Source organism: Oncorhynchus masou, chromosome 2 (assembly GCF_036934945.1).
Source record: "Oncorhynchus masou masou isolate Uvic2021 chromosome 2, UVic_Omas_1.1, whole genome shotgun sequence".
Classification (NCBI taxonomy): domain Eukaryota; kingdom Metazoa; phylum Chordata; class Actinopteri; order Salmoniformes; family Salmonidae; genus Oncorhynchus; species Oncorhynchus masou.
In genome coordinates, this window is record NC_088213.1 from 37,812,303 (window position 1) to 37,838,099 (window position 25,797).

Consider the following 25,797-nt stretch of genomic DNA (forward strand, 5'->3'; position numbering starts at 1 on the left):
AGTATATGTTGGAAGTAAAACTGTCCACCAAGCCATATCTCCTCAAATGTAATGGCATTGCTTATTGGCTTCAAATGTTATAATTGTTGGTGTTAGACTGAAATGGCAGGAGAGTTAATTAAAAAAACTATCAAACGTAAGTTTGTGTGTATAGACCTCCCAAGTGAATTTTGATGTAGGAGTTGAGGGTTCATGTAATATTGTTAGGGGGAAATTAAAGAAATGGAAAATGTATGTACAAAATATTTATAAAAAAGGAAAACATTACACATTAACATCACTTAGAAAATATACATGTTTTCAAATGGTAGTGGTCAGTTACAGTATTAAACTTAAAACCAGACATGGGTAGAATCCCACAGATGTTCTGTTTCCATTGCTTAGCCCTTTTTTTGCTATCAATGTTCAATACATGGTCAACCTTTCTCTGCATTCCTCCCACATTTAAAAAAAAAAAAAAAAACTTTCTATAAACCAAAAACGATTAGAGAAACCCCAAGACGACACACCTGACTTGGTAAGGCCACTGTGGTTAAAATGGCTCTATGGACTGACTGACTGGAGGACCACAGTGCATATTTCTCTTCTCTCATTGGTATGCTCTACCATGTGTTCCCTTCCCTTCCTTCTGCAGACACTCACGCATCCCACTCAGCAAAAGGTGAACCATTCATATGCTGTAGAATGCTGCCTGGTTGTCTCATCAAACCTGTCAAACTCACTGAACTTGTGAGGAGAATATCAACAGTACCCAGGAAAGTCCCCCAAATGACAACGGTGACCTTTTACAGTAGCAAAGAGAGGGATTGGAGGAGGACAATATGTAGTGTCAAAAGAGCCAATAGAATTGAGCTAATGCACTGCTGGAGACAATTGGAAACATGAGAAGGAATAAGAACACAGAGATCTGCTCTAAACTTCTGCCAATCATTCAAAATCCTACCCTGTTCTACACCGAGAGGATGATATCAGGTTTCAGCTTCAAGCAGAATAGGGAGTTAGGTAGAGTTTAGGAGAAAATGGATGGCATCTGAGGATAAAAGCTCAGTAGGGCAGTCTCCTTAGCGTGGGTCGTACATGTTGGCCAGTTTCTTAAAGCGTGGTCCCCAGTCGTTGAGGTAGTCATAGTCCTGGTCACTGTCTGAGCAGGCTGAGGCGATGGAGCTCAGGCTGCCTGCCAGGGAGCCATCACCCTCGTAGTCATAGATCAGAGCTGTGTCGTAGGGAGGGACGTTGGGGTCATGGTCTGCTGCCTCCAGGCCCTGTGGAGACACACAGGCAAGAAATACATTAGTTTCTCTCTGGGGATTTGGACCATTCTTATTTCAACTGACTAACAATAGGCCAGGGCCATGATGGAATCCTCTCTCTCACATCATTGATGAAATCCTCAATGTCAGTGGGGTCCGCTGGGGGTTTCCGTGGATACGAGGGGGAGGGCAGGTTGTCTGGGTAGTCTTTCCTGAGTGGCTGCTTTCCCCTGGAGATGCCAGAGATGGGAGGGTAGAAGGATATTGGGAGTGGTCCCACATCCACTGGGTTCCTCAGTAGGTCAATGTTGAAGGCATTCTAGTGAGAGAAAAGGAGGAGGAATATGAAGTGTCTATAGGACGAGAGGCGACGATGTCACCAGATAACTGGGTTCTGCCAGCTGTAACATGTTATGTTGTCTGACCTCATCCTCCTCTCCACCACCCTGCTCGTCATAGTTCAGGACGTTGTCACGGATGTCTTCGTCTGACTCCCCCACCAGCAGCCCCTCTCCTTTCTTCATATGATGCCGTCTGCAGTTACCCACGGCTACAGCCAGGAGCAGCAGCACTGAGAACACAGAGACCCATCTCACTGCACAGAAACATTTGGGAAAATGTGTGTGTTCATGTAGCGATGTGCTTTGTTCAGGTGTTGTGAGGGTTTACATGAGGTATAGCTTACATAGCAGGAGTGCGATGCTGGCCATGATGACCAGTAAGGCGATGAAGCTGACACCAACTCGTGTTCCGAATATGGCAGCAGCTTCGGTCTTACATTCACCGTTTTTCCCACACAGACACACAGTCACATTGACCTGAGCATATGCACCGAGACTAGGGGTGCCAGAGTCAGTCACCAACACAGTGACAGAATATTCCCCTGTCTCCAACTCTACCAGGGGTCGCAGCACTGCATGAGTCTCTGGAGAGAGAGTGACACAAACACAGATAGAGAGAGAGGGAGTTGGGAAGACATAGCATACTATTCCATAACCCATTCTGCATGGACTTTAGGAGTATCTAGTCCTGTCCTTGCTATATATAGTCCTTACCGTTGACCTGTATGATGGTCCAGTTGGCAGACACATTGATGTCTTGCAGTTGGAAGGTGAATGGTTCAGCATGAGGGGGCAGGTCCTCATCCACAGCACTCAGGAACAGACCAGATGTCTCCCGGCCTGACTCGCTGCACACCGTCCCCATCAGGGGGAACAGCTGAGGGAAGAAGTCATTGGTCTCCCGCAACGTGATCACCAGAGACGCTGTGGTCGAGATTCCACCAGCATCTAGGAGGAAAGGACATCATTATTCACTCACTTCCTGCTTGACCTCATGTCTCCAGTTACATGAGGTGAAGCAGTGGCTAACTCAGGATACTCACCTGTGTCTGTGACTCTGATGACTGCATTGTAAATGTTGTTCTTGACGTGAGGGGAGCGGACATTGAACGGTTTCCTGGCTGTGATTTCTCCAGTCTCGTGATTGATTATAAGCCATCCCTCAGGATCTCTGAGTATGTCATACCTGATGGAAATGACAGTAATGTTTCCTTTTTCATACACATTCAGTACATAAACATATATATTGTTATGTTTTCAGAGTTCTCCAGTGCACCAATCTTACTTGAGTTTTGCATTATCAGGATCGTAGGCGATGTTACTGGCCAGCACGGTGCCAGGGTCCACAGACTCAAGAACCACGATCTCTATGGGGTCTTTATTGAAGCGTGGGGCCTCGTTCTCATTCACCACGGTCACCACCACTGTGGCACTGCTTACGGGGTCCTTGGGGGCCTTGATGCTGAGAGGGTTCACATTCTCCACTGTCAGAGTCAAAGTATACACCTCCTGGGTCTCGTAGTCCAGAGCCTGCAACAACAACAAAAAAAGGCAGAGGTTTTGAAAAACAACTTGGATAGTGTGGGTTTGACATACATGTTGAGAAATAACTAAACTACATACCGTTCCATATATTTGTTGTATCCGTTTTATGCGTCAGTCACATCCTTGAAAATTCCAGCGACAGCCAGTGATTAGTCAGCACAGGACTCTTAACGGAATGTATTGTGGCCTGGTGACTTGCAGTTCAGTTAGTCACCACTAGATGGTGACTAACTAACACTAGACAGTGTCGTGTTTCAATGCCTGGCTCTGACCACTGTGTGTGATCACATGCTTGATACTCTATATAGGCTCAAAATAAACTGGATGAACTGATTGTCATGTTTGTCATTCTAACATGGAGCCAGAATGTCCCCCACACATTCCCTCCCGTCCTCCTACCGGATGGAGAATAGCTTACCTTCACTGACAGAATACCCTCGTTGGTCACAGGGTCTGTGCGAATGGCAAAGTTCCTGGAGGGGTTGCCCTTGGCGATAGTGTATTTGGTCTCCCAGTTTCCTGTCCCTGGCTCATCATTGTCTGTGGCATTGACCCATCCAATCACGAAGTCTACTTTGTTCTCCACAGCTGACATAGTGTACTGTATTCAGGAAACAGAGACACAAAGTAGTTGTGCTTAGTTTATATTAACACATGTGAATGTCTATATTTTGAAGCTGGCCTGAATGATGTGTCCATATCGTTTATATCATCTGATTAAAGTAAATTAATGGAAGGGAGCTAACAGCTTCTGAGAGATTAAACAGTGAAACTCACCAGGTCTGGGGAGAATCGTGGGGGATTGTTGTTGATGTCAGTCACATGTATGACTGCATTGGAAAGACTGATTAACCCCATGCCTGACATGTCAGCAACCTGCAGTGTCAACCTAAAACCTTTAACCACCTGTAAGGAATGCACGGATGTTCACAGTCATTTATGGCACATACGGTATATTATTTGACATGAATTCGTTTTTCCTTTCAAACACCTTTCAAAATATTGTGCTTCTGTTGAACCAGAAAGGGCATGACCTAAATAATGGGTCAATGAAAAGACAAAGGAAGAGCCCTTATACCTCCCAGTCTAGGCCCACGTCTCGTGTGTAAATGGCCCCTGTCTCGTTGTTGATGCCAAACATGGTCTTATTGATGCGGAGAGGCGGGATGCTCTCCTGGCCAATGATGGAGTAGCTCAGGATAGCGTTGTCTGTGGTTGGGTCGTCAGCATCAGTCGCAGTCACAGACATCACAGATGTGCCTGTTAAAACAACATCAATCACTCTCTCAGTTCACTACCCAATCAGTTGGCATTTTGAGTATCGACTGCTTGTACATCTGCATCGTGTGTAGGTGATGCATGTGTTTACCTGGTACGGAGAATTCAGAAACGGATCCAGCAAACTCTTTCTGGGAGAAGTTGGGCCTGTTATCATTTTGATCCAGCACTACGATCTCAATGGTGGAGGGATTCTCCAGTCTCTCTCCACTGGGCGACAGGGCAAAGGCTTTCAGCTGTAGAGAACAGAAACAGGACATTACTCATATGTTTCTCGACATCCTCTTTTCATTCATAGTGTTTGCTGTTCTTACACGATTCTCAGCTTATTGACTGTGATTGACTTGGGTCTATATGCAGCTCCTGATGTAGGCCTACGAAGAAAGCACCCCACTATAGTAACAGACTTGTGCACAACTTCCCTTCTCACTCAACCATGACAGTCAATGTAATAAAATCGCAGTGGTAGATGTTTAGTTGAAAAACACTGAATGACATACTAACGTTAATATTATGTCATGTGACATTCCTTGTTTCCCAAACCAAAGAAGGGGTCTGGCTGACATAGTATAATTTACATGTCAAAGGCAATGTTGCTAATGTCTCTCCTGTGTGTTGTACCGTGAAGCTTCTGTTTTTCTCCCTGTCCAGGGGAATCATGCTCCTGATCCAGCCCGTTTTATCATCTATCTCAAACAGGTCCTTAGGGTCCTGGTCAACCCCAGGTCCTTCCAGCTTGTAGATCACTTCTCCAGTGAAAATCTTGTCTGATTTGATCTGGAAGAACAAACAACACAGGAGGATGGCTGGGTGAGAATCTCATTGGAAGGGTGAGAGGAGAGTGAGCTGAACAGAACAACACATAGAGTGCCAGATGTGAATGTGGTCACTGATGGGAACAGAGAGGGAGAGCAACAGCACATGACTGGTCAGTAGTTCTGGAGGTCAGAGAGGCCAGCGTGGCTCTTTCATGCTCAGTTTAAAAGGCTGTCTGTCTGGACAATAACCATGTTCACTTTTGTCTGAGAGCAGTGGGTTGTCTTGATCACTTGTGACTGATCTTACATACCATGTTTTGTCAGATCAATTTCACTGGACCAAAAAGTGTCAGCGTTACTCTAACATTTACATCTTAGTCACTTAGCCAACACTCTCATCAGTTAATGTATGTATAGAGGCCCTAGCATCAGTATAGATATGAGATGACATGATTCATTCAGTACCTGGACCAGGTTTTCAGGGACTTGCTTGCTGTTCTCCAGCACCCTGATTGGAGGGATAATCCAGTCCCTCTTCACCCTGCTCAGACCTCCACTGCTCCTCAGTCTCCATGGATACAGGACCACTGGGTTAAGGTCCTCCCTGCCCGCTTGGCTGCTGCTCCTGACCTGGGGGCAACAGAATGGGATTCATTTAAGAGCGCCATTTTTCACGATTCATTCAATGGCAATTTCCATTTAGATGGTCTGAGTGAGGGCCATACATTTCTGGATGAATGAAGTCGTTTAAATCATGAGTCATATTCTTCATGTCAAGGAGTACAGAACCCAAATACATTTGTATATTTTTGGTAGTCGTGCTGTGGCTACTATTATCAGTTGGTGAGGGTTGCAGCAGTTGGCCTCTCTCTGTGGCCTGGTGGTGGTTGAATGGTGACCCCCCCCGCTGCCCAGTCCCTAATGTGGAATCCTCTGGGCTGGGGCGGGTGATGGGGTGGAAAGGCATGGGTTCAAGTTTCACACACCATCTCCAGTGCTTAATTTGTAAATTGGGAGGTGCCGGAACTAAAAGTGAGCCCGACAGGGGGGGGGTGACTCTGAGGTACTGGAACACATGTAAATCACCTTTGAGGTGCACACATGGGGAATTTTTGTTTTGTAGCCTCGGACCCAGTAAAATGTTGGCCTTTTATAAGAGCATTTCATGCAATTCTATGTCATTTTAGACGACTGGAGACTTTACCTCACAAATGATAGGCTGCTTTTACAGTGAGACAGAATCTGAGATCAATACATTTATTTGTATTTCAGTCAGTTAAGAACAAATTCTAATTTTCAATGACAGCCTAGGAATGGTAGGTTATCTGCCTGTTCAGAGGCAGCACAACATATTTGTACCTTGTCAGCTCAGGGGTTTGAACTTGCAACTTTCTGGTTACTAGTCCAACGCTCTAACCACTAGGCTACCCTGCCGCCCCAGAGTAGCTGACATTGTATTGAATCCTTCAACAGCCTAGGTGTGTGGAGACATATACTCTGAGTATACCAAACATTAGGAACACCTTACTACTATTCAGTTGCCCCCCCCATCCACCCACCACCACCACTTTGTTTTGGACTCAGAACAGCCTCAACTCTACAAGGTGTTGAAAGTGTTCCACAGGGATACGGGCCCATGTTGACGTCAATGCTTCCTACAGTTGTGTCAAGTTGTCTGGTTGTCCTTTGGGTGGTGGACCATTTTTGATACACACGAGAAACTGTTGAGTGTGAAAAACCCAGTAGTGTTGCAGTTCTCGACACAATCCAGTGCGTCTGTCACCTACTATCCAGCCTGGTCTCATAGACTTGAATTAGTATGATATCCTACATTTGGCAGATGGTTACTTTAGGCAACAATGAAAGTAGGGTGGTTGGTCGGGGTGGATGAGTGGGGAAAAACCTTAGCATTTTAGCTAATTGGCTACATTTTAACTACTTACTACTTTTTAGCTACTTTACAACTACTTAGCATGTTAGCTAACCCTTCCCCAAACCTTAACCCTTTTTGTTAACCCTATCCTTAACCCTCTAACCCCTAGCCTATCTAATGTTAGCCAGCTAGCTAACATTGGCCACCAAGCTAGAATTCGTAATATATCATACGTTTAGCAAATTCGTAACACAATGTACATTTTACAAATTCGTAACATATAATATGAATTGTAATTCATAACATATCATACAAAATAGGTGAAGGACACCCACAAATAAATACATACCATATGAAGTGTAATATACCATACTAAATGGAGTATCTCGGATTCACGTACATAATAATATGAAATGGTCTGAGACCAGGTTGTACTACCATACCCCATTCAAAGGCACTTAAATCTGTTGTCTTCCCTGTCTTCCCTTTAAAAGTGCTTTCCTCACAATCTTAAAAAAGCATGCCCCGTTCAATTTTTTTTTTAACCAGGAACAGATATAGCCCGTGGTTCACTCCAGACCTGACTGCCCTTGACCAGCACAAAAACATCCTTTGGCGTAAGTCATTAGCATCGAATAGCCCCCGCGATATGTAACTATTCAGGGAAATTAGGAACCAGTATACACAGGCAGTTAGGAAAGCAAAGGCTAGCTTCTTCAAAGGCTAGCTTCTTCTTTCAGAAGAAGAAATGTGCATCCTGCAGCACAAACTCCAAAAAGTTCTGGGACACGGTAAAGTCCATGGAGAATAAGAGCACCTCCTCCCAGCTGCCCACTGCACTGAGGCTAGGAAACACTGTCACCACCGATAAATCCACAGTAATTGATCATTTCAATAAGCATTTTTCTACGGCTGGCAGTGCATTCCACCTGGCCACCCCTACCCTGGTCAACAGCCCTGCACCCCCCACAGCAACCTGCCCAAGCCTCCCCCAAATCCAGTCAGCTGATGTTCTGAAAGAGCTGCAAAATCTGGACCCCAACAAATCAGCAGGGCTAGACAATCTGGACCCTTTCTTTCTAAAACTATCAGCTGAAATTGTTGCAACCCCTATTACTAGCCTGTTCAACCTCTCTTTCGTGTCGTCTGAGATCCCGAAAGATTGGAAAGCTGCCGCGGTCACCCCCCTCTTCAAAGGGGGAGACACTCTAGACCCAAACTGCTACAGACCTATATCTATCCTACCCTGCCTTTCTAAGGTCTTCAAAAGCCAAGTTAACAAACAGATCACCGACCATTTCAAATCCCACCGTACCATCTCCGCTATGCAATCTGGTTTCCGAGCCGGTCATGGGTGCACCTCAGCCACGCTCAAGGTCCTAAACAATATCATAACCGCCATCAATAAAAGACAGTACTGTGCAGCTGTATTCATCAACCTAGCCAAGGCTTTCGACTCTGTCAATCACCACATTCTTAGCGGCAGACTCAACAGTCTTGGTTTCTCAAATGACTGCCTCGCTTGGTTCCCCAACTACTTCTCAGACAGAGTTCAGTGTGTCAAATCTGAGGGCCTGTTGTCCGGACCTCTGGCAGTCTCTATGGGGGTGCCACAGGGTTCAATTCTTGAATCGGCTTCCTATTTCGCAAAACAAAGCATCCTTCACTCATGCTGCCAAACATACCCTCGTAACTGACTACCCTGCCGATCATTGACTTTGGCGATGTCATTTACAAAACAGCCTCCAACACTCTACGCAGCAAATTGGATGCAGTCTATCACAGTGCCATCCATTTTGTCACCAAAGCCCCATATACTACACACCACTGCGACCTGTACGCTCTCGTTGGCTGGCCCTTGCTTCATACTCGTCGCCAAACCCACTGGCTCCAGTTCATCTATAAGTCTTTGCTAGGTAAAGCCCCGCCTTTTCTCAGCTCACTGGTCACAATAGCAGCACCCACCCGTAGAACGCGCTCCAGCAGGTATATTTCACTGGTCAACCCCAAAACCAATTCCCCCTTTGGCCGCCTTTCCTTCCAGTTCTCTGCTGATGACTGGAACTGGAACTGGAATGACTGGAACGAATTGCAAAAATCACTGAAGCTGGAGACTCATATCTCCCTCACTAACTTTAAGCACCAGCTGTCAGCAGCTCACAGATCACTGCACCTGTACATAGCCCATCTGTAAATAGCCCATCCAACTACCTCATCCCCATACTGTTATTTATTATTGCTCCTTTGCACCCCAGTATCTCTACTTGCACATTCATCTTCTGCACATCTATAACTCCAGTGTTTAACTGCTAAATTGTAATACTTTCACCACTATGGCCCATTTATTGCCATACCTCCCTTATCTTACCTCATTTGCACACACGGTATATAGACTTTTTCTCTATTGTGTTATTGACTGTATGTTTATTCCATGTGTAACTCTGTGTTGTTGTTTGTGTCGCACTGCTTTGCTTTATCTTGGCCAGGTCGCAGTTGTAAATGAGAACCTGTCTCCTCCCCTTTATCCACACGGACTGAAGTTATTAAGGGACATCACTGTGGGATCATAGCTTTCACCTGGATTCACCTGGTCAGTCTATGTCATGGAAAGAGCAGGTGTGCTTAATATTTTGTATACTCAGTATCTATTGTACACTGAACAAAAATATAAACGCAACATGCAACAATTTCAAAGATGTTACTGAGTTACAGTTCATATAAGGAAATCAGTCAATTGAAATAAATTCATTGGGCTCTAGTCTATGGATTTCACATGACTGGGAATACAGATCTGCATACAGTGCCGTGAAAAAGTATTTTCCCCTTTCTGATTTTCTGTACTTTTGCATATTTTTGATGCTGAATGTTATCAGATCTTCCACCAAAATGTAATATTAGAAAAAAGGAACCTGAGTTTACAAATAACCTCTATTATATGATACTTATTTGATTTATTTAATTCACAGCTTTGCAACACCCAATTCCTCTGTGTGAAAAAGTAATTGCCCCCTTACACTCAATAACTGGTTGTGCCTCCTTAGCGCCAGGGTTTTCAAGCATGAACTGCTTGTTTCAAGTCCTGCCACAACACCTCTATTGGGATTAGGTCTGGACTTCGACTAGGCCATTCCAAAACGTAAAATGTGTTGCTTTTTAGCCATTTTCATGTCGACTTTATTTTTGTGTTTTGGATCATCGTCTTGCTGCATGACTCAGATGTTCTATGGTCCGAAGAGTCAAAAGTCTAACTTTTTGGATGACACCAGTTCCATAATGTCTGGTGAAAACAATTACTCTCATGTTCATTCTCATTCTCTATCACGCACGCTCTGCGTTTATCTTAAACACACACTCAGAAACACTCAAGACACGCACACCAGCTGTCACCTATGGATTTAGCTCCTGTGCTTTCCCACCCTCTCTCTTACTCACACTTACAGACTCCCCTTTATGTTCAACTTTGCACCTGACTAGGGGTTGGGGGTCACTTTAAAAATCCACTCTGATGACAGAATTCCTCACACACACGCAAACACACATTCCTTAAGAGATAAAGCTCAGCATTCAGTGGCAACAAGATGATCACAGATTTTGGAAGATAAGTCTTGTCTATATACAAATTTGCGTGCTAAAAAGATAAAGAAAAGATAACACCCTTTGTTCTCATTCAGCTTTTCATCATCAATCATGAAGTCTGTAGTAACAACTTGTAATTACAGAGTAATAACATGCTAATACAACTAAACAGAATATGGAACATTGACCATAGCCCATTCCTCACATAGCTCTTTCCATACATAAAGACACTGATATGAGAAATAGATTATTAGATTGAATCACTATTATGTATTTCGGACATGGTGGCCCTTCCCTGTCCCTTAGGCCTGGAGATATGGCACACTGGCACTTTGTCACGCTGCTGTCACGCTGCTGTCACGTACAGTCTGAGGAGATGCACTATGAGTGCCATGTGCAGGCTGAGTTAGGAGCAGACTAATCTTAGAGTGCTCTATATTCCTGACCCCGACCCTAAGCCACTGGTGTAGTCCTCCCTACTCTCATACAGAGATGTTTACACTCACATACCAAGCTAGACAGCAAAGCCTTCTCACATTCCACTACTGCTCTGATCACAGATCAGAGATCAAGCTACTGCCAGTCAGAGGCCAAAGGCCCTGTTCAATCAAAATCTGTAACTGGATGACGCGGTTAACACTGAAACAACATTCCTGTTGAATTCCTGATTCAACATCTCTACTCAACAACAAAAAAGCATATGCTATCAGAATTAGAGAAATATATGTTGCTGTCTAGCCTTGTGAACCAGAACTGACCACTGTGCTCCTGTTTAGGTTTGTGAGATCGGGTTGTTGAATGAGGCTCGAGGTCTAATTTGGAAAGAGCCTGCTACATTCTGAAGAGGATCGGAAGACAGACCTATTTAACATCATTGTGTTGATCTCCTGTGGTCTCAACTCCATCTGGGTTGCAAATAAACCCAGGAAGGCTCTGTAATGTCTTCATCTCTTTTCCAGTTCAGCAGTGACTGGGCTACACCGAGGACTCATCTTACCAATTAGCACCAGTCACCTCTGACAGCTATTGTGAAGGACAGCAGGCCTCCTCTTTCTTCTCACCGATATGAACTGTTTTGGGGACTTTTTCCCAGATACTTTTACACCTTGGCCTCTCACCCTGTGGCCAGCAGTTGCCTGGTGCCTCTTGGGGGTCAACACCCAGGTTAATACAGTGAGAAGTACTGCGCTCTGAGGTAGGTAGGTAGGACTGCTCTCTGAAGTAGGTAGGTAGGACTGCTCTCTGAGGTAGGTAGGTAGGACTGCTCTCTGAAGTAGGTAGGACTGCTCTCTGAAGTAGATAGGACTGCTCTCTGAAGTAGAAGGACTGCTCTCTGAAGTAGGTAGGACTGCTCTCTGAGGTAGGTAGGTAGAACTGCTCTCTGGGGTAGGTAGGTAGGACTGCTCTCTGAAGTAGGTAGGTCTGCTCTCTGAAGTAGGTAGGACTGCTCTCTGAGGTAGGTAGGTAGGACTGCGCTCTGAAGTAGGTAGGTAGGACTGCGCTCTGAAGTAGGTAGGTAGGTAGGTAGGTAGGTAGGTAGGTAGGTAGGTAGGTAGGACTGCGCTCTGAGGTAGGTAGGTAGGTAGGACTGCTCTCTGAGGTAGGTAGGACTGCATTCTGAAGTAGGTAGGTAGAACTGCTCTTTGAGGTAGGTAAGTAGGACTGCGCTCTGAAGTAGGTAGGACTGCACTTTGAAGTAGGTAGGACTGCTCTCTGAGGTAGGTAGGTCGGTAGGTAGGTAGGTAGGTAGGTAGGTAGGTAGGTAGGTAGGTAGGTAGGACTGCTCTCTGAAGTAGGTAGGACTGCTCTCTGAGGTAGGTAGGACTGCTCTCTGAAGTAGGTAGGTCTGCTCTCTGAAGTAGGTAGGACTGCTCTCTGAGGTAGGTAGGACTGCGCTCTGAAGTAGGTAGGTAGGACTGCTCTCTGAAGTAGGTAGGTAGGTAGGTAGGTAGGACTGCGCTCTGAGGTAGGTAGGTAGGACTGCTCTCTGAGGTAGGTAGGACTGCTCTCTGAGGTAGGTAGGACTGCATTCTGAAGTAGGTAGGTAGAACTGCTCTTTGAGGTAGGTAAGTAGGACTGCGCTCTGAAGTAGGTAGGACTGCACTCTGAAGTAGGTAGGACTGCTCTCTGAGGTAGGTAGGTAGGTAGGTAGGTAGGTAGGTAGGACTGCTCTCTGAAGTAGGTAGGACTGCTCTCTGAGGTAGGTAGGTAGAACTGCTCTCTGAGGTAGGTAGCTAGGACTGCTCTCTGAAGTAGGTAGGTCTGCTCTCTGAAGTAGGTAGGACTGCTCTCTGAGGTAGGTAGGTAGGACTGCGCTCTGAAGTAGGTAGGTAGGACTGCTCTCTGAAGTAGGTAGGTAGGTAGGTAGGTGGGTAGGTAGGTAGGTAGGTAGGTAGGTAGGTAGGTAGGTAGGACTGCGCTCTGAGGTAGGTAGGTAGGTGGGACTGCTCTCTGAGGTAGGTAGGACTGCATTCTGAAGTAGGTAGGTAGAAATGCTCTCTGTAGGTAGGTAGGTAAGTAGGACTGCGCTCTGAAGTAGGTAGGACTGCACTCTGAAGTAGGTAGGACTGCTCTCTGAGGTAGGTAGGTAGGTAGGACTGCGCTCTGAAGTAGGTAGACTGCTCTCTGAAGTAGGTAGGTAGGACTGCTCTCTGAAGTAGGCAAGTAGGACTGCGCTCTGAAGTAGGTAGAACTGCTCTCTGAGGTAGGTAGGTAGGTAGGACTGCTCTCTGAAGTAGGCAAGTAGGACTGCGCTCTGAAGTAGGTAGAACTGCTCTCTGAGGTAGGTAGGTAGGACTGCTCTCTGAGGTAGGTAGGTAGGTAGGTAGGTAGGTAGGTAGGTAGGACTGCACTCTGAAGTAGGTAGGTAGGACTGCACTCTGAAGTAGGTAGGTAGGAATGTGCTCTGAAGTAGATAGATAGGACTGCGCTCTGAAATAGATAAGTACCACTGCGCTCTGAAGTAGGTAAGTAGGACTGCGCTCTGAGGTAGGTAGGTAGGACTGCGATCTGAAGTAGGTAGGTAGGACTGCGCTCTGAAGTAGGTAGAACTGTGCTCTGAAGTATGTAGGTAGGACTGCGCTCTGAAGTATGTAGGTAGGACTGCGCTCTGAAGTAGGTATGTCGGGTAGGAATCTTTTTCTATGAGTCTCATGGTACCAAACCAGACCACATCATACTTTATACACAACCCTTCATTTGTTTATTTGTGTTTATTTGCAGCCTGGTTACTGATACAGCCAAGAGGAGGGAATAAGCTGGAAAACATATTGGGGAAGTTAAAAGTATCAGAACAGATGTGTTGCTGATATTAAGGTCAACACCAACATTTTATATTTTTTAATTATATGTGTTATCTTTCTTTAAGGGAAGGATCAGCTTTAAGATTGCAGATAGAAACAATGTAATTGTCTGCATCATTTCCAATCCCCCATATATTTTTCGGGTAAATATACAGTTTAAGTTGGAAGTTTACATACACCTAAATACATTTAAACTCAGATTCCTGACATTTAATCCCAGTAATAAAGCCCTGTCTTAGGTCAGTTAGGATCACCACTTTATTTTAAGAATGGGAAATGTCAGAAAAATAGAAGAGAGAATGATTTATTTCAACTTTTATTTCTTTCATCACATTCCCAGTGGGTCAGAAGTTTACATACACTCAATTAGTATTTGGTAGGATTGCCTTTAAATTGTTTAACTTGGGTCAAACATTGCAGGTAGCCTTCCACAACCTTCCCACAATAAGTTGGATGAATTTTGGCCCATTCCTCCTGACAGAGCTGGTGTAACTGAGTCAGGTTTGTAGGCCTCCTTGCTCGCATACGCTTTTTCAGTTCTGCCCACAAATATTCTATAGGATTGAAGTCAGGGCTTTGTGATGGCCACTCCAATACCTTGACTTTGTTGTCCTTGTTAAGCCATTTTGCCACAACTTTGGAAGAATGCTTGGGGTCATTGTCCATTTGGAAGACCCATTTGCGACCAAGCTTTAACTCTGACTGATGTCTTGAGATGTTGCTTCAATATATCCACATAATTTTCCTCCCTCATGATGCATCTATTTTGTGAAGTGCACCAGTCCCTCCTGCAGCAAAGCACCCCCACAACATGATGCTGCCACCCTCGTGCTTCACGGTTGGGATGGTATTCTTCGGCTTGCAAGTCTCCCCCTTTTTCCTCCAAACATAACGATGGGCATTGTGGCCAAACAGTTCTATTTTTGTTTCATCAGACCAGAGGACATTTCTCCAAAAAGTACCATCTTTGTCCCCATGTGCAGTTGCAAACCGTAGTCTGTCTTTTTTACGGTGGTTTTGGAGCAGTGGCTTCTTCCTTGCTGAGCGGCCTTTCAGGTTAAGTCGATATAGGACTCGTTTTACTGTGCATATAGATGCTTTTGTACCTGTTTCCTCCAGCATCTTCACAAGGTTCTTTGCTGTTGTTCTGTGATTGATTAGCACTTTTCGCACCAATGTACATTCATCTCTAGGAGACAGAACGCGTCTCTTTCCTGAGCGGTATAACGGCTACATGGTCCCATGGTGTTTATACTTGCGTACTACTGTTTGTACAGATGAACGTGGTACCTTCAGGCATTTGGAAATTGCTCCCAAGGATGAACCAGACTTGTGGAGGTCTTGGCTGATTTCTTTTGAATTTTCCATGATGTCAAGCAAAGAGGCACTGAGTTTGAAGGTAGGCCTTGAAATACATCCACAGGACCACCTCCAATTGACTCAAATTATGTCTATTAGCTGAGTTTGAAGGTAGGCCTTGAAATACATCCACAGGTCCACCTCCAATTGACTCAAATGATGTCAATTAGCCTATCAGAAGCTTCTAAAGCCATGACATCATTTTCTGGAATTTTACAAGCTGTTTAAAGCACAGTCAACTTAGTGTTTGTAAACTTCTGACCCACTGGAATTGTGATACAGTGAGTTATAAGTGAAATAATCTGTCTAAACAATTGTTGGAAAAAATTACTTGTGTCATGCACAAAGTAGATGTCCCAACCGAAATCTATAGTTTGTTAACAAGAAAAACAAATTTGAATGACTCCAACCTAAGTGTATGTAAACTTCTTACTTCAACTTTATATATCAATATACACTACCGTTCAAAAGTTTGCGGTCACTTAGAAATGTCCTTGTTTTTGAAAGACAAGCACATTTTTTGTCCATTAAAATAACATCAAATTTATCAGAAATACAGTGTCGATGTTGTAAATGAGTATTGTAGCTTTAAACGGCTGGTTTTCTATGAAATATTTACAACAGCGTACAGAGGCCCATTATCAGCAACCATCACTCCTGTGTTCCAATGTTGTTCGACGTTTTGTTAGCTGATCCAAGTTCATCATTTTAAAAGGCTTATTGATCATTAGAAAACCCTTTTGCAATTATGTTAGCACAGCTAAAAACTGGTGTTCTGTTTAAAGAAACAATAAAACTGTCCTTCTTTAGTCTAGTTGAGTATCTGGAGCATCAGCATTTGTAGGTTCGATTACAGGCTCAAAATGGCTAGAAACAAAGACCTTTCTTCTGAAACTCATCAGTCTATTCTTGTTCTCAGAAACGTAGTCTATTCCATGCGAGACATTGCCAAGAAACCGAAGATCTCATGTAACGCTGTGTACTAATCCTTTCACAGAACAGTGCAAACTGGCTCTAACCAGAATAGAAAGAGAAGTAGGAGGCCCCGGTGCACAACTGAGCAAGAGGACAAGTACATTAGAGTGTTTAGTTTGAGAAACAGACGCCTCACAAGTCCTAAACTGGCAGCTTCATTAAATAGTACCCACAAAACACCAGTCTCAACATCAACAGTGAAGAGGCTCCGGGGTGCTGGCCTTCTAGTGATGGTTGCTGATAATGGGCCTCTGTACAACTATGTAAATATTCCATTAAACATCAGCCGTTTCCAGCTACAACAGTAATTTACAACATGAACAATGTCTACACTGTATTTCTGATCAATTTGATGTTGTTTTAATGGACAAAAAATGTGTTTTTCTTTCAACAACAAGGAAATATCTAAGTGACCCTAAACTTTTGAACGGTTGTGTATATACAGTACATACATACACATACCCATATATATAAATATATATATTATACACATAAACATTCAACACAAAGCTTGATATACTAACTATGCGCAGTACCTAAATAAATTGTATTTCAAAATCAGTGTGTATTTCACAATCAAAGCGTCCAGGATCTTGTTCGCAGTGTTAGATAACGTTTACAGTCAAAAGGTTTGGGGCAACATTTCGATGTAAAAGTCGGCTGCTGTGACGAAAATACTGCTCAGACTGACCCCACACTGAGGAGCTGAAGCAAGATTGTCACCCTTTCATGGATAGTGCCAGCAGCAAGGACCCCTGGCAACTATCTCAAACAGTTATGTCTAAAAATAGCTTTGAAAGTGTGCCAATCATTTTGTGAATGAAACTTAGCTGCGAAGAGACCAACATATGTCCCATGGAGTGGACAGTTATTTACTGAAGCTTGGCAAATAGAACATTATGCTGTTGTCTACTATAGTATCCAAGGATTAAATTATTCAAATTCATGCTGTTGAGTCAAGGGTGCTCAGTCTCTCTCTCACACCCACCCATCCACCCACCATGGGTGGGACATGGAGGGGGAGCATGACGGATGCCCTTCCATAGAGTGAGAGTTTATATCTTCAGAGCTATTACAAACTTGCACCAACTCTATGATGCATGTCATGAGAGTAGTAACTCTGTTTGAAAGGTGTATTTTAGTTTTACAGTGGTAGCTGTTATGTGATAAAACACTTACTTAATTCACTCCATTTACCGCAGCAGGTCATAGTCAGTGCAAGATACACATATTCACTGTTACATATCTAGACAGAAACATAAGGCTTTTACAATTAATAATAAGTCATAGCTTTAAAGATGTGCCTCTCTAAAATAGAATATAAAATAGACCCCTAAGTCAGCCATGTGCAAGCTGAGTGGAGGTACTGTCTATCCATGTGAGCCAGCCAGTGCCACAGCATGAGCAGGAGGGGAAAGGGAAAGAATGCAGGCACCATGCCTGACAATCCCTCTGGCCGTGGGGTGGAGGGTCAGACAGGTGGCCCTGTTCCCCCCATGGTCCCCCTCCATCACTGTTCCAAAGGCTCTAAATGAGCAGTTCCAAAGTCTTTTAATGAACAGCTATCTACCTCGCTCCCCCCCCCCCCAGCTATGGCTGCTTGGGCCTTCTATTATTTGGGGGAGCTAGCCAGGGTTTCACAAGAGAGGTGTCTGAGCCTCATGACTGCTGACCTAATGGGGACAGTGAGAGTGACTTAGGATTCCACTCCCAGAGTGTGGGAGTGAAAACAGCGCTTGCTAATTTGGCATGGAATTGTATTAAAGCCTGAGGGAGGTTGTACCAGGACCAAAACCACTTCCTCATCTCATCATGTCACCTTTCTTTCTCTCTCCCAGCTCAGGCTCAGGAGTCTCCCCACCCCTACCACCACCCTTACTACCACCACCCTTACCACCACCACACCACCCCTACCACCACCCTTACCACCACCACACCACCCCTACCACCACCCTTACTACCACCACCCTTACCACCACCACACCACCCTTACCACCACCACACCACCCCTACCACCACCCTTACCACCACCACCACCACCCCTACCACCACCTTTACCACCACCACACCACCCCTACCACCACCCTTACTACCACCACCCACCACCACCACCACCACCCTTACCACCACCACACCACCCCTACCACCACCCTTACCACCACCACACCACCCCTACCACCACCCTTACCACCACCACACCACCCCTACCACCACCCTTACTACCACCACCCTACCACCACACCTACCATCACCACCACCACCCCTACCACCAATACCACCACCACCCCTAATACCAACGCCAACCCTACCACCACCACCCACCCCTACAACCAACAGCACCACCCCCACTACCACCCCTAGCACCACCCCCACCTCTACCCCTTATTCACTCCAGGGTCAGTCCTCTTTCAGAGGGTCATGATAGAAGTCCAAGGAGAGACCATTACTGTCCCATTAACACTACTGTTTTTGTTCCGTCAGCCTTGTCTGCCACTGCTATTCCCTTATCTCATTCAAAAGAAAATACATTACCTTTTGTGTCAGAGAGAAAACATCCTTTGATGCAAAGCATAAGGTGCTTTGAATGAGATGGGATAACAAGTGTCCCATTTCAAAATGGTATTTTTCTGTTCCTTTCCATGTAGTGTTTGTCACATCTGTTGTGAATGGAACATGAACACAAAGACTAAATGGAACTTGTTTTCTAACAACATGGAGATACCCTATCCTTTGAAGGGTCCACCCCCACCACTCTTACCACTCTTACCACAACCCTTACCACCCCCCCTACCACCCCCACCACACCTAACATCATCATTAACACCACCACCACCCCTACCACCACCACACCCCCTACCACCCCCACCATCACTACCAACACCCATACCACCACCCCTACCACCACCACCACCCCTACCACCACCATCACTAGAACCAACACTACCACCATCACCACCCCTACCACCACCACCACCCTCACCACCAACACCACCCCTCCCACCACCCCTACCAACACCCCCACCACCATCACTACCACCAACACTATCACCACCCCTACCACCACCCCTACCACCAACACCACTACCCCTACCACCACCACCCCTACAACCACCACCATCACTGCAACCAACACTACCACCACCCCTACCACCACCACCACCACCCCTACCACCAACAACACTACCCCTACCACCAACACCACCCCTACCACCAAGACCACCACCACCACCCCTACCACCACAACCACCCCCCTACCACCAACACCCCTACCCCCCCACCACCCCTAGCAACACTACCCCCACCTCTACCCCTTATTCACTCCAGGGTCAGTCCTCTTTCAGAGGGTCATGATAGAAGTCCAATGAGAGACCATTACTGTCCCATTAACACTACTGTTTTTGTTCCGTCAGCCTTGTCTGCCACTGCTATTCCCTTATCTCATTCAAAAGAAAATACATTACCTTTTGTGTCAGAGAGAAAACATCCTTTGATGCAAAGCATAAGGTGCTTTGAATGAGATGGGATAACAAGTGTCCCATTTCAAAATGGTATTTTTCTGTTCCTTTCCATGTAATGTTTGTCACATGTGTTGTGAATGGAACATGAACACAAAGACTAAATGGAACCTGTTTTCTAACAATATGGAGAGAGACCCTATCCTTTGAAGGGTCACTAATTGGTCAATAACTCAGCTGGTGAAAATGGAGGTAACAAGCAAAGCCCGTTACAACAGTGGCTCTTTCCCAATTCGTCTTTCCTTCATCTTCGTGTCCTTTCTCCTCACTTCACATTGGAGGAGAAGATCCAAGGCCCCTCCACTCAGATCTTTCAGAAAAAGGTGAGGAGAGTGGATGCCAGCAATCAGGGAAATATAATTGGGAAAGAGTCATTTGGAAAGATAATCTCTGGTAACAGTGCACAGGCAGAGTGGTTTTAATGTTGTGTCTGCCCCTGTAGTTGAGGCCCTTCCTGTTCCTGAAACCCAAGTCTGTGTAAAACAGAAAGCATCCACACAGACAGAACAGGCCTGTGATTCAGACACTGAGCATCTGACTGAGTGATTTCTTCCAATGAGCATGAACTCAGCACCGGCTGCTGCTTTATGGACGGATTTGTCCCTGATTTCATGGTTTAGGGAGTGGCCGACTCCTCTTTCCGCACGGGGATTACTGAGCGGGACAAATGGCATCAAGTATGCATCTGGGAACAGCTGCTGGCCAGCTGCTGGCCTCTATGTACAGAGCCCACGCTCTGTAGGCAGGCCAGTTCATTACAACCCTCTTTCTTTCCCAGGGATATTCTCAAAAGCAACACACCCATAGGGGTATACCTTCCACCCATAGGGGTATACCTTCCACCCATAGGGGTATACCTTTTGTAGTAGGTGTTCTTGAAACCTCACCAGCCACTTTACACTCACTGAGTTGTAACACATCAAACTCACATAGGTTAAACTTACACACAGAGCTAAAATAGTTATCTGATATACTGTATGTAACCAGAGTAACTAGGATCACAGGTTTGAAGGATCTTGTTCTGTGGTTTTAGGTCTTTCATATCGGTCCGTTCACAAATAGATTACTGGAAGTCTATGGATAATCCAAATCATGCATGTGAATGTACAGGCCTTGAAGTGTAGAGTAGGCACTGGTCTATAGTCTATTGTTGGTGGTCCTGGTATTCGTGTTCTTTGGTATGTGTTTGTACTTAAAGTGTATTGCTTTCAGATTACACATTTTGTGATGCAAGCTAAGCCACATGGGTTGTGTCATCACATACATTTGAAGTCGGATGTTTACATACACCTTAGCCAACTACATTTAAACTCGGTTTTTCACAATTCCTGACATTTAATCCTTGTAACAATGCCCTGTCTTATGTCAGTTAGGATCACCACTTTATTTTATGAATGGTAAATATCAGAATAATAGTTGAGAGAATTATTTATTTCAGCTTTTATTTCTTTCATCAAATTCCCAGTGGGTCAGAAGTTCACATACACTCAATTAGTATTTGGTAGCATTGCCTTTAAACTGTTTAACTTGGGTCAAATGTTTCGAGTTAGCCTTCCACAAGCTTCCCACAATAAGTTGAGTGAATTTTGGCTCATTCCTCCTGACAGGGCTGGTGTAACTGAGTCAGGTTTGTAGGCCTCCTTGCTCGCTCATGCTTTTTCAGTTCTGCCAACATACATTGCCTTGCGAAAGTATTCGGCCCCCTTGAACTTTGCGACCTTTTGTCACATTTCAGGCTTCAAACATAAAGATATAAAACTGTATGTTCTATGGGCTTGAGGTCAGTGCTGCATGATGGCCACTCCAATACCTTGACTTTGTTGTCCTTAAGCCATTTTACCAGAACTTTGGAAGTGTGCTTGGGGTCATTGTCCATTTGGAAGACCCATTTGCGACCAAGCTTTAACTTCCTGACTGATGTCTTCAGATATTGCTTCAATATATCCACATCGTTTTCCTGCCTCACGATGCCATCTATTTTGTGAAGTGCACCAGTCTCTCCTGTAGCAAAGCACCCCACAACATGATGCTGCCACCCCCGTGCTTCATGGTTGGGATGGTGTTCTTCGGCTTGCAAGCCTCACCCTTTTTCGATGGTCATTATGGACAAACAGTTCTATTTTTGTTTCATCAGACCAGAGGACATTTCTCCAAAAAGTACGATATCATTACATTACATTTAAGTCATTTAGCAGACACTCTTATCCAGAGCGACTTACAAATTTGTCCCCTTGTGCAGTAGCAAACCGTAGTCTGGCTTTTTATGGCGGTTTTGGAGTAGTGGCTTCTTCCTTGCTGAGCGGTCTTTCAGGTTATGTCGATATAGGACTCGTTTTACTGTAGATATAGATACTTTTATACCTGTTTCCTCCAGCATCTTCACAAGGTCCTTTGCTGTTGTTCTGGGATATATTTGCACTTTTCTCACGAATGTACATTCAGCTCTAGGAGACAGAAGGCGTCTCCTTCCTGAGCGGTATGACGGCTGCCTGGTCCCATAGTGTTTATACTTGCATACTATTGTTTGTACAGATGAATGTGGTACCTTCAGCCATTTGGAAATTGCTCCCAAGGATGATCCAGACTTGTGGAGGTTTACAAAAAAACATTCTGAGGTCTTGGCTGTTTTCTTTTGATTTTCCTAATATGTCAAGCAAAGAGGCACTGAGTTTGAAGGTCGGCCTTGGAACACATCCACAGGTACACCTCCAATTGACTCAAATGATGTCAATTAGCTTATCAGAAGCTTCTAAAGGCATGACATCATTTTCTAAGCTGTTTAAAGGCACAGTCAACTTAGTGTATGTAAACTTCTGACCCACTGGAATTGTGATGCAGTGAATAATAATAATAAGTGAAATAATCTGTCTGTAAACAATTGTTGGAAAAATTACTTGTGCCATGCACAAAGTAGATGTCCTAACCAACTTGACAAAACTATAGTTTGTTAACAAGAAATTTGTGGAGTGGTTGAAAAATGTGTTTTAATGACTCCAACCTAAGTGTAAACTTCTGACTTCAACTGTACCTGTTCCTCTAACTCACAGTAAGACACATGGCTGCGGGGCCGGCGGCAAACTGTGACTAACTGGCATTCCCCATGGCTGTTTCAATGATCAACCATCTTCTACAGCTGATGTCATTTACCATGTGGTTCTCAAATTAGACACACTAATTAAGAAAATGTGACTCAGATAGTTGCCCATTTCAGAACGTTGTCAGCATAAAAACGTATTGTATAATAGGCTACACACATTGCCATCATAAATTCAAAGTCATTGCTTAAAAAATTGTTTGAAGTCTTTCTATCCATACTTTTGGAAATTTATTTAGCTGCAAACCTGCAACATCCATAATCATTTCAGGCCATTCAACAGAAGAGGTTACTGAGGGACAATAATTGTCTAGGTCTCCAACCTGGGTTCCATGACATGTATAAACAGCCCTGACTGAATGAGTTTTGAAGTTATGTTAGTAAAATGTCTGTTTACAGTGTCATCCATTATGCGCCTTAAAATGGTGTTGATGAAATGTTTAGATTAGTCATTTACAAGAGTATTCATCATCTGATCTGCAACGGTTCTGAAATGTTTAGATTAGTCATTTACAAGAGTATTCATCATCTGATCTGCTACGGTTCTGAAATGTTTAGATTAGTCATCATCTGATCTGCAACGGTTCTGAAATGTTTAGATTAGTCATTTACAAGAGTATTCATCATCTGATCTACAATGGTTCTGAAATGTTTAGATTAGTCATTTACAAGAGTCATCATCTGATCTGCAATGCTTCTGAAATGTTTAGATTAGTCATTTACAAGAGTCATCATCTGATCTGCAACGGTTCTGAAATGTTTAGATTAGTCATTTACAAGAGTATTCATCATCTGATCTGCAATGGTTCTGAAATGTTTAGATTAGTCATTTACAAGAGTCATCATCTGATCTGCAACGGTTCTGAAATGTTTAGATTAGTCATTTACAAGAGTCATCATCTGATCTGCAATGCTTCTGAAATGTTTAGATTAGTCATTTACAAGAGTCATCATCTGATCTGCAACGGTTCTGAAATGTTTAGATTAGTCATTTACAAGAGTATTCATCATCTGATCTGCAATGGTTCTGAAATGTTTAGATTAGTCATTTACAAGAGTCATCATCTGATCTGCAATGCTTCTGAAATGTTTAGATTAGTCATTTACAAGAGTCATCATCTGATCTGCAACGTTTCTGAAATGTTTAGATTAGCCAATATCCACGTTCACCTCTTCACATGATGTTTCGCAGTATTGATGAACATCTGTTTATGTTATGTTAAGCAAAGCATTTCATTCAAATTAAAACATAAAGTACAGATTTACTAAATAAACTGTTCAAAATGTGTCCCAACACAGCCTAACTCCTGCACTGTGGAAATACAGGACAAACATAGCTAAAACTACTTCCACTTAAATCATGTTTAAACTGCTTTAAATAACACATATATATCCAAGTTCAAGTCTGACAAGCAGACTGTGAGAAAATGTCAGATGTATACCTTTGTAGCTCAGTTGGTAGAGCATGGCGCTTGTAACGCCAGGGTAGTGGGTTCAATTCCCAGGACCAGCCATACGTAAAATGTATGCACGGATACAAGTTGCTTTGGATGAAAGTGTCTGCTAAATGGCATATATATTATAGCCTGAAGTTGAAATGGCTCCAATTCTGTGTGATTTATGAAAGTGTAGGCCATAAAGTATGTAGAGTAACACTAGAACAGTATGATATTTCCTACCTGACCAAGGCCAGCCACCAGCACACACAGCACTGCCAACCCCCTTGATGTCATCTCCTGTGCCAGCATGCGATCTTCTCAATGAACCTCAACACGTACTGTACCCAATGACCACAGTGGCACCTCTTTCTCAAAACAGTTTTAAGAGAAGCTCAGGGTTTCTCACGGAAATGGAACCAAATGTCTCAAATCCAAACCCCCTGTGTGTGTCTCTCCCTCTCTCTGGGCAGTGAGTGCTGAGGCGATTGAGTGACAGCACATGTGCGCTGGGGTGCATGGGAAGGCTGAAGTCTGAAATTCTAACCCCTTAGCCCTCAGAGTCTCCAACTGGGACACACCCCAGCTATGGGCAGGGAAGTAGGGGGTCACTGGATGCAGAGAGAAAGATGGATATATTGAGAAAGAAGGGGAGATAGCAAGAGAGAGACAGAGAGAAAGAAAATTGTAAAGAGGGGAAATGAGAGATGGAGAGAGACAGAGAGAAAGAAAATTGTAAAGAGTGTGACAGAGGGGAAAGTAGAGATGCAGAAAGACAGAACGATATAGTGAGGGAAATAGGGAAATAAAGGAGTGTGGAGAGGAGAGCAGAAGAGCAGCTGATGGCTGTGCTGTGTTGAGAGAGCCCTGGTGAAGGTCAGTCCTCAGCAGCAGTGTTCAGTCTGTCACTGCTCTGCTCTGGCCTGCCTGCTGTCCCTGACCCTGGACCACACAGCCCAGGAGGAGCCTCTGCTGTATGTACACACTCGCACACAACACTGCACACACCCTCAACGTACTAATGAAATATTCACTGTCGCAAAGAGAACACATGTCCAAAACTACGTCATCTGACTGAACTCCCTAAATTCAGTTAGTGAAGCTCCTCTCTCTACTGTTCTGAACAGGTCACCTGCTTTTCACTAACTCTAGCACAGACACAAGCCTGTTGCCCAGCTGGAGGTAATTAAATGTCCTAAGGGTGCATATGAAACCTTTACTGTTCATGCAGTTCTGTTATGTGTATGTTGGGCCCTCAGAAATATAGACCATTTTCCCAACACCCTTTCATCTTCAGCTGTTTGGAACACCATGTCAAAACTGCAGGTGAAGAAGATCTACTGCTCTCTGTGCATTATAGTATGGCACTTCTTTTATGGCAGTGAGGAATCTTTCAATGTGCTGAATCTCTCAAAAAGCATCCTTGAAGGGTGCCTGATTCTGCTGTTGTGAGGAGTCTTTAAAGAGCAGAGAGGAGGTGGTACTGTTGTTAAGT

At 44.3% G+C, this 25,797-nt stretch overlaps 1 protein-coding gene across 1 annotated transcript; it reads right to left on the minus strand.

Annotated features, from left to right (window-relative positions):
- Window positions 1-113: 113 nt before the first annotated feature.
- Window positions 114-24,707, minus strand: LOC135504485 (cadherin-15-like). The gene is made up of 14 exons (XM_064923126.1): window positions 24,546-24,707; window positions 5,638-5,802; window positions 5,036-5,191; window positions 4,506-4,650; window positions 4,215-4,396; window positions 3,914-4,042; window positions 3,555-3,737; window positions 2,877-3,121; window positions 2,635-2,777; window positions 2,306-2,539; window positions 1,936-2,175; window positions 1,676-1,821; window positions 1,375-1,569; window positions 114-1,262 (listed from the first exon to the last, which is right to left on the minus strand). The coding sequence occupies exons 1-14, from the start codon at window positions 24,612-24,614 to the stop codon at window positions 1,062-1,064; spliced, it is 2,433 nt and encodes an 810-aa protein (XP_064779198.1). The 5' UTR covers window positions 24,615-24,707; the 3' UTR covers window positions 114-1,061.
- Window positions 24,708-25,797: the final 1,090 nt, after the last annotated feature.